The 9,996-nt window shown below is 48.9% G+C and overlaps 1 protein-coding gene across 3 annotated transcripts in view; it reads right to left on the bottom strand.

Moving 5' to 3' along the window:
• LOC142575598 (uncharacterized) overlaps window positions 1–793 on the bottom strand; it is a 311,632-nt gene extending 310,839 nt beyond the window's left edge. For 2 of the 3 annotated variants that reach the window (XM_075685082.1, XM_075685080.1), the window contains exon 1: window positions 665–793. In XM_075685082.1, coding sequence (XP_075541197.1) covers window positions 665–715 — 51 coding nt within the window. In that variant the 5' untranslated portion in view covers window positions 716–793. The remainder of the gene's footprint in view (window positions 1–664) is intronic. The other variant, XM_075685083.1, reaches the window with a different exon arrangement.
• Window positions 794–9,996: the final 9,203 nt, after the last annotated feature.

The following is a 9,996-nucleotide window of genomic DNA, read 5'->3' on the forward strand; positions in this document are numbered from 1 at the left end:
GAAAACACCCACACAGTACTCCACCGCCATCGCAGTAGTGACGCGACATTAGAGCCTGCAGACCACCCTTCTTCGACCGCAGTTTTATCACTTCGTCTCCAACTTCCTTCGATTCTGTGTCGTGTTTGGATGCAGACTATATTTGAACACTGAGGTACCTGACAAACGCGTCACGAAATTTTAAGAAATGTCGCTAGTATATTGCCTTTATTACCATCCAGGTTTTTTTTGTTTTTCTTTTCTTTGAGAGAGAGAGAGAGAGAGCATAGACCATGTTGTACACACCGATTTAGGTAGTATCAAGCCTTCGACAAGTAGCAGTTTTTCAGACCTTTCTAGACAATGCCAGATCAAGCCTATTTCGGCTGCCTCGCTCGCCTGTTGCCACGGTCCCCGAGAACGCCTGCAAAAGAGCCTGTCCTATCTAAATCTGCTCCTTCAAAGAGAACGCACACCGTCGAAGAAGAATAGAGTTGTTATTTCCCAGTTTGTGGTGTGGTCCAAAAAAAAGTGAAGTTAGCCTTAAGTAATACTTGGCCTCGTCTCAAGGGGAGAACAGAGCGGCCATGGAATGGGCAAATGGGCCGAACGCGCATACGCATGTCTCGCGAGAGAATAAACTGGCCGATTGGGGCAAAAAAAAAACAAACAGGCTTGTACGCACCGAAACCTCCCAGCATCTGCGCACCGTCACGACCCGATGATGCACAGGCATTGCCGCGCCGGCCGGGGCGACTTGCCTCGGCGTCGTCGACAATCCGCCGCTGCCTGGCCCGAAACAATGCGCGGCCCACTCGCGCGCAGTCTCTGCCGCTACTGCCAAGACATCGCTGCTGTACCGCAGGGGCATCCTGTGTGCGCCTGCCTGCGGCCCGAACCTGTGTAGTTGTGTGCAACGGCTTCCTCGAACCCGCGCGTACCTGTTTCGATCGCCAAGACTCGCACACCGGTTGGTTAGGACGCGTTCGTGCATAGCATGCAATAACTGCAGATCGAGTGTTCTTACTGCATTCATTTATTCGTACTTCCGGTACATCAAAATAGCTTCGGGCGGGCCAAGCTTCGGATAGGAATGGAGATATCAAGAAGTTCGGTCACAGAAGCGCAGTCGATCATCGTGCGCTGACGTTTTGTAGAAAACCGCGTCTGCTGTTCACTCAGACGCTCGGCCAGGACGCTTTCACCGCACCTTGAAACCATCTTATCTACAGACATGTTAAATTTTGCGTTCTCGCACTCTCGTTACGAATTTAAATGCGGAAACGCCTTGATAAGCAAACGTCATTCGTGGCATGTGAATGACACAGTGAAATGGAGATGTATCAAAGCACCGGCAGGGTGGTTGACCACGTTGAACCTGGCTTAGTGTACCTACGCTGGATAACGGCGGGAAAAAGAAAGTGAAATAAGCTGATGGTGCGTTCGCACACAACAAAGTTCCCTGCTAATTCACAGTCGGTCAGTCAGCCCAGTCACCTTATAAAAGTACAACAGTGACCTGGTGAATCACGATTTTCGCGTCTCTTGCTTGGCGCAACTAGTGGGGTTGGGGAGAGGTTTATGGTATAGTGAATTTGTCTCTCCTATAGAATCTATGCTCTGTCTCAAAATTATGTGGCACCCATGTGACTGGCGCCCGCCAGCCATGGGTGCGATCATGCCCGATGCAGCATGTCCTACAGGCGTCACGTGTCGATCCACGTCACAGCGTCCTTTACTGCAGTTGCGAGTGCAACCTTGAATGCCGGTGTACGCCAGCGTAATACTCACATGGTGCCCTATCCTGTAGCATAGTTAAGTGTTCGGGGTCATCCAGTAGCAAAGGCGGCGTGTTACTCAAGATGTACAACAAAACACAAGCAAAAAATATTTAAGCATGTTCTTACAGGTAAACATCCAAGAAGTAAATTTGTTTAGACAGCTCAAAGGAGGACGTGAACACATTCCGATATTACTTAAACAAGACCATTTGAGACATAGCTATCAACGTATTCGAATGCTCTACGAAAACTCCTCTGGCGAGGGTGCTGCATAGAGTTACGGAGAGTAGTTATCAACAATAGCCCAACGTTTGATGTTGATATGACAAGCAACTGATATGATTGTACTGGCAGGGCGCGCCGGCGATCTTCGAAGCCATGCTCCTACTATTGCCTGCAATATAATAAAGCGTGCTGCAGCACCGCTGTTTCACCGTCCTTGTAATGTTGTTGCAGCCATTTCAATCCGGAACGAAGTTTTGCCTCGCAAAGAACACCTAACGGAGTCTTCTCGGACGCGCTTGCACGTGGCCTTTGCTGTACAGAACAATGGCGGCGCGGCAGAGGCGACTTCGCGTGATCAGCCAGCTGGCGACATTGGCCGTCGCTGTCAGACGGGCGCGCCCTTGATCCTTCCGTCATTGTTCTTTAATTGAGCGGTTCGCGACGAGACATTGTGTAAGCGCCCGAGATGCGACTCATTGTGGCTTCGTTTCCATCGCATGCGTCTCGCGTGCGCGCCATCGCGGTGTATGCGCATATAGAAGGCGGTCGGCTTCCGCATCCGTTCCAGTAATAACCCTTTCCGATGAGTCTTTTCTATTTATTTAAGTTACAAATGTGTAAACATCCTGTCGTTCTTTTTTAAGTACGAGAGCTTTTCGTTGTATGTTTGCAGCCTTCCTGTGCCGCCTTCTCTTTTTTTTCACTAAGTTATTTCGCCTCGCTGTTTGCATTATTGTGTTTTATGTTTGAGCTCGCGTATTTGCCCCCCTTAGGTCTAGTGTTGCTAACGGCGTGGCAGAAAGTTGGAGCATAAGAAGAAAGCTTGATAGGAAGCTAAAGTGTGTCGCACGACGAACGAACTAAGAATGATAGGTGTAACGTTAAGAGACAGCAGGACAGTGGTATAGATGAGGAAGGGGAAGAGAACGATCTCCAAGAAAGGTAGAAATTGTCATGTATGTGCAATCCAGATAATTCGTTCTTGTTGGCACGACATACGTATTTTTTCTACGCACTCTAAGGCCTCTTTAACTACATTTACTTGCGATAGCAATTATACGAACATTGGAGGCGAGTTTCGCCTTAAAGTCTCTACACGTTCTCCTAAAGCAACAACTGTTTAGGATCATTCCTCTACTGGAAAGGCCGTTTTCTCAACTTTCGCGACATTATATGTCAATTTATCGCGAAATCTCTACTGGCTCCACGACCTTAAGTTTGCATAAACAAAACCTTTATGCAAAGCACACGCTCTGCTTCTGTACGCATCTTTAGTCCGATACACTCAGCAGTGTGTATCGTATACGTGTATATACTTCGTAGCAATCGTTTTCGACTTCCTGCAAGCCCGACTTCCGCGAGCCAAAAATTAGCACAATTCTCACATCCACTCGTGCCTGCTGTCCCCCTTTATCGTCCTACGAATTTCGAATTTCATTAGCACGTTTTCTGTCACCCATATCTACTCTATTTCGAACGACACTTCTTCTCGAAGCAGCGATTAGCTCTGTCGCAGCCTCGACACGGGAACCCCAGTGAGCAATCACCGAAACGGACAATTTCCCCACAATGAACCTATAGTTAATGCCCGCGCCAAGGTATATACTTCTTGGTCTGCCAAACGACAGCTGCCCGAAACAAGGTTGTGCGCGAGTCTCAGTCGTTCTCCCTGCGCCCCGCCTCGCTTCTCGGCGACTACTCTTGCACCTGTGCCACCTCGTCATCAAGACTCATGCGGGGGTAGCACTGAATCTCGCGCTGTCGTGGCATCCAACGCAGTTCGTGTACTCGGCCTGCAATTTCCCGAGTTGCTAGAACGTCACAAGACAACGCGGTCGTTCTTACACGTGTGTGGAATGTCAGCGAAACATCCCTCATACTCGCACCAATCAGAATCACCTACTCCGAAAAGCGGGCGGTCGTCAAGACGGGCCAGCGCTGTCTAGATCGACTGCCTCTGCGCGGTCCAAGCAAGGACAATGTTAAAGAATGTGCTCAATATTTTCCTTGCCACCGTAAGTTACCACAAGCAGCGCTGCCGTCAATTCCAACGTCGTAAGCTGACGATTTTGTGAAAGCGACTCCAAGCTGCACGTGCGGCAAAGTACTGTTCTCTCGGTTCGGGATTGTCTAGATTTTGAAATTTTTAGATACTGGTTTATTTCGCCGTGCATCAGTATGGTACATCTGCGCAAAACAGAACCTACCTAAATGGTGAGGATGGCGGGAGGGGAAGGGAGGGTGGTTCAACAGCTGCATTTGAGCAGCTTGACTAGCCTCGCCAACTTCTGGTTACGAAGGCACCAACGAAAACAGCTGGTAAAGGAAAATTCAAAGCAATAGTCTTATCGAACTATACAAGTTGCACAATTTTCACGTGACAAGGTACAAAAAAGCATTCAGGATATCATATTTAGAATACAGTTCTTCGTTACTACATTGAACATCTTTAATACGGTGAGAAGACAATACTGCAGCAATTGCAGTGCATATTTGACACGCTGCCGTGGTATGTGCTGTTAAGAACGGCGAGCTGCAGTGCAAGTTTTGCCAATCAGTTGCGACTGTGGAGGTAACATTCCGGCAGCGTCGCCGCCAACCTCTAGCCACGGCGCGACTAAGCCGACTTTGTGTCGATAACAATACGAGCATCCTCCACTCTGCGTCGCTTCAGCTGGTATGCATTGTGACTGAAGGAGTTCGACGAAGCAGGCTTTGTGCGCAACGCGACAACGCGGACCTGATCTCCTATGGGCGGGGGCGTTACCGCGGGAAAGCCGACGGAGGCTCCTTCCCACGCACCGACCAAGACGCAAGACAACGCGCTACTCGGAACGACTCCGAGTTCTACGAAATTCGTGTGGTGTCGGTTTCGGACCGTGGACACGTGTGTGTGTAAACCGTCCTGCGGAGAGGCGGCTAGTTTGCGATGACTAAACGAACGTTCGCATCACCTTGTATCGCGGGACGACCGACTGTTTAAAAACTGCTGTTGTGCGGATGCTCGACACACTTTTCTTAAGCAGTCATGTTGGACTGAGACTCTCTCTCAAGCAGTCATGTTAGACTGATGTACTTTCTCAAACAGTCATGTTAGACTGATATAAATGCTCTAAATAAACCCATATGCCTCGTTCTCGATGAGAAGCAGTCCTTCCTTTCATCAACGTCCTCAGCGTGGATAAGTTGGACGACGGCATGGGCCAGCTACCTTCGAATTCATGCCGGACTCCAATCTCGACAACGGATCACGAGCGATGGGATTGAGCCCCCAATCTTGACAGTGCCAACGGCCGGTATGTCTTGTTAAGCGTGAGGAGGGATTAAGAGTTCAATTTGTTAACGTGCGCACGTGGTGGTAATTTCGAAATTTATCGGACCTAAAGGTTGTTAGAAGATGATACTTGTATGAGGATGTATTTAATAAAACATGAAATCTATCAAATAACTTGGATGTATGCGCATTGTATAAGATATACCCGCAATGCAACGCAAGCCATTTTGCTGCAAGCTGGTGTGTTCTATGAGGACTGCGCGTGACCATTCGCAAGCACGCTAAATTTCGCTGGTACATCCGGGCTCAACATTGGAATGGGTTCCTGCACGCCTTCTCCATGAGCAGATGGAGCAGCTTCAACGGCGTGCCCTTTGCCCATTACGTCACAGTGGCTTCGAAGTCACCGAAACGTCACCTCGGGTCCTTGCTCACCACGGTAATGAAGGAGTTGTCGAGTTTCTAAAACAAATTTTTCGTAGGTTCAACGGATTAAGGCGGAATACAAGCAATGCATACACAGAGCTGCGATGGAATCGCTGAAAACACCCCATGTTGAAGGGTGATTCCTCAAGAATTACACAAAGCAAGCTGCAAGCTCCGCCACTGACGTCTCAAACTTGACGGTGGTGATTTTTTCGCTGAAAATTTTCACTTTTCCCTAACCGTCAACGGTGGTTGAAACATCAGTGTAAAGACGAGTACTGTCGTTGAATGCTTTGCACAGTATATATATATAGGAGAAGAGGGAGCTGCTTGAGAGCACGCGATGAGACCTGTGTGGTGATAAATAGAATGAGAAGCGATAATCGTATAGGGAGGTTACCTGAATCGAGAGAGAGAGAGGGAAAGGCCAAGGGAAGACAAGGAGGTTAACCAGAAATTATCTCCGGTTGGCCACCCTGAACGGGGAGGACGGGAAAGGGATACGATAGGTGAGAGAGAGAAGAAGATTGAAAAAAACGGAAGAAAAAAAACGTACACACAATACAGAACTATTTATGACAGTCTCCGAAGGCCTTCCTATGCCTGTTGACAAATTTATGTGGCAGCACGGCCATAGCTACGGATCCGAAGCGCGCAGCCTTGGCCGTGCTGCCACAGTAAGTTATCGCCAAGTGTAGTGTTACACGGTGTCCACGTCCAATTGTACGTCATGCAGTGTGCAGTCACAATTTGTCACAAAGTCCGTTGTCTTTCAAATAACGCAGCAGTGCCTTCATAGCAGCTCGCGCTGATGTTCGCATTGGACAGTTTCCAAGGGTGTCGTTTTTGTTATTGGACGCTTGTCCAGTTCGCATAGGGTGGCTGAGATGACTGCTCTTAATCGCACAAAATTTGTCTGCTCTCCCGGGTCTGGCGTGACTCTTGCTGCTGTCGTCTGCTGCCTTCTGCTGGGTCGTTCGGAATCTTGGCTGATATTGTCGTGGATATATGGACCAAGGTTGTATGCGAAGGCAGCCGCTATAAAATGGGCTTCGACTATAGCCCTCGTATGCTGACCGACAAGGTAGTGCCAGATAGGAGCACCTCCATTCTGATGAAGAAAAAAAAACATTCCTGCGTAAACCGTGAACATATAATGTCGGCTCCCAATGTGTTTTGCGATTTATCTGGAACGTCGTTTCATTTGCAAGAACGTTCTGCCTCAGCTGGAGCCTATAGTGGAACGAGATTAGAAGGGCTCTAATCTCGTTTCACTATAGGCTCCAGCTACATATATATATATATATATATATATATATATATATATATATATATATATATATATATATATATATATATATATATATATATATTCTTCTTTCTGGCTTACGATATCCTCCCTCGCCATAGTATACACAGTTGGGCTAATTGGTAGTAGGTTAGAGGGAAAACTAGAGCGTGGGAATGTCGAGACGCGATGGTACTCGAAAACGACAAGAGGCTTCTTCGTGTCAGGTTTGTTCCTGCGCTCTAGCTTTTTTCCAACTATGCGCCTTCTGCGACGACTGCCCAAGACCTTAGAGTACACGAGGCCGCTCTTGAACGGCCTCCTCGCGGATTGCGCGGTCCCACGCGTTCGAGAGCAGCGGACGAATGTGCGCCAAGCGAATGCATAAATGAAGTCACGTGGGAAGAGGCAAGCCACGCGCGCTCGAGAAAGCTCTCTTTGTCGGCGCCTCTTATCGCGCGGTGCGGCGTCCGCTCCTGGGAGCCGCACGCGGAGACGGCGTGTAGCTAAGACTCCAGGCGCCGATAAAAGGAAGCCGGTTTCGAGCAGCCCTTCAGGAAACCGATAAAGGAGGAAAGGAGTCTTAGAGAAAGCGACGCATATACGGGGCGTATCTGCGCCCAGACGCGGCTACGCGATTACGCGTGCTGCTGACTGCGCGTCATATACGGAAGTATATACACGTGAGACCCGTCGTATACGTTCTAACTTGCCATCAGTCCTCTTCCAAAGGTAACTCGAAAGCGATTACGTAAGATATTTATCCCAGATACCGAACAGAATTGCGTTCGGCACTGTATACGGATATGGTTTAAGTATATTCATACCAACAGCTTTCATAAAAATTACCGCCAATTTGATATCGAATCAAGCATTTAAAAAGAAAATCGGCAGAAACACTTAAATCGGCAGAAATGGGTAGAAACACTACGTGTGCGAATACGAAATCATTATAGTCACTTCGATGAAATGTTCTGTTTTGGGGGGGGGGGGGGGAGGGCGCGCGTTTCCTGTGCGCGCAGGCTCTCGACTGCTTTCTAACTGTGCCCCTTTATGGCCAAATTAAAACGCGCCAAGCGTCTCAAAGCGCTCGCTTGCCCGCGGAGGTTTCATAACTCGAAGGGCCATCCAGCACCGTTCAAGTGGACATTAATTGTTTTAGAGTGCAGGACTTATGCGCCTGTTCCTGCGGCGAGCGGTGGAGTTGTCCCTCGTCACCTAGCGAATGAGCACCGCGAAGGATTAAAGCGAAATTGGTTAAAACACGTTGGCGGGCTAGTTGGTTAGAATCCATGACACAAAGAAGTGCTGTCTCTGTGTATGTGTTTCTTTCCACGTCCTCGTTCAGTCGCACTTATGCACTCGATCATGGATTAAAGCGAACGTGGAGCGAGCGCATGATGAAAGACGCCGATAGCCAAGAGAGTGGGAGGACGAAAGCGCAACGGAACCACGAGGCAGAAAGCAGAGGAAGAGGGTATGGTACAAGCGTGGAAACAAAAGCGTAGTGCTGCGAAAGACGGGCTCTGCGGCGACGATGGCTACTACATGGCGTCAGAGTAGCGCGCGTCGTCTGTATGGAAACAAAGCGCTGCATGAGCGGAAGTCTGTCTGCGGCGGCTGCTGTGAATAGCCCCCACACGTCACCAACGCGCCGCCTCTCGCGATCTCCCGATTAGCGATGCAGTGTAGACACACTTCGCTCAGTTTGCAACGTACCGCACGAGACAGATCGTCCGCGCCAAGCAGTATATTGCGAAATGAAAACACGCATGCAGCTGCGCTCAATTTAGCGTTAGGGAGTATCATAATCGTCGGTGTTTTTTTTTTATTTTCTACACTCATGATGTGGAGCCATCTACTCCCCATTGGCTGCGCCGTCACGTGCCCAATGACGCACGTATTAGACAACACCGTTAGTCTCAGAAAATGACACCACCGTGGCGTCGGGGAGGCGTGCTCTTCTCGAGCCGGGGAGGCCCGGCTTCGATACCCCCCCACACCGAAATTTACCAAATTTTTTTTCAAGGCCGTTAATTTACATTGTTTACAAGAACCTGAGAACTTTAACGGCAGGGCGAGCATTTGTTGACGTGTTTTTACTCATTGCGCCATCGGCCATTTTTGCTACCATAATTTGGTCACGCCGCCGGCTATATGACAAATTTTCGCGTAATGGGGCATGTACTGCTTTCGCATGAAAAGGCCAGTCGGCAGACACTGGCACATTCCGGCTGACAATCACATTTTGATGTCATTGACACACTTAGATTCGCGAGTACTGAATCTTGGGACGATTTCTCTGACGCTCAAAATTACTGTAACTTATTTCGGTACTTTTGGGATACTCTTCGGGCACGTTGGCCGCACCCGGTGTTTTGACGCAGTTAGCGAAAAGCAGCCCGGCCGTTGTTAGGCAGTTAATTTCGCGTTCACTGAACCTCCCGAGATTTGTTGACGGTTTTTATGGCCCACCCAACAACATATACCTTCTTTCGATAGTCACGCTTGTCGAAAACGCGACGAGTGATTGCCAAGAGGGATAACACGGGAATGTGTGTGCTGCTTGCGCCGGCAGACTGCACAAAAAATAACGCCGAGGAGCTGAATAACTAGGAACTTGTAACTCGGAAAGTCCGTCTCCTAAACGACTCCAAACAATCTTCTCGCTCACGCATTTCTCTTGAGTGCCAGCAGAAGGCATTCTTCGAGACTCTATAGCATGGTCTGGATGGGAGGCTGTGCTGTGGCCCCTTCTGTTTACATGGCACCGGCTAAGGCCAAGTTGTGCCGAAAACGTGCAGTCCTACATGTATTTGTGCTCTTGAAGTGTCGGAGGAGGAGGAGGAGGAGGAAAAAACTTTATTCTTGTCCTGTACAAGGTGTTGCCACCCGCCTGGCTAGTCCCATGTTGGGACCGGGAGGTCAAGCCTCCTAGCCCTATCACGGGCGTACTGGACAGCCAGGACTTGAAGGATATGATCTGGAGATCTTATCATTCCTAAAAACCGATTCCGGGAAAT

Source organism: Dermacentor variabilis, chromosome 3 (genome assembly GCF_050947875.1).
Source record: "Dermacentor variabilis isolate Ectoservices chromosome 3, ASM5094787v1, whole genome shotgun sequence".
Taxonomy (NCBI): Eukaryota; Metazoa; Arthropoda; class Arachnida; order Ixodida; family Ixodidae; genus Dermacentor; species Dermacentor variabilis.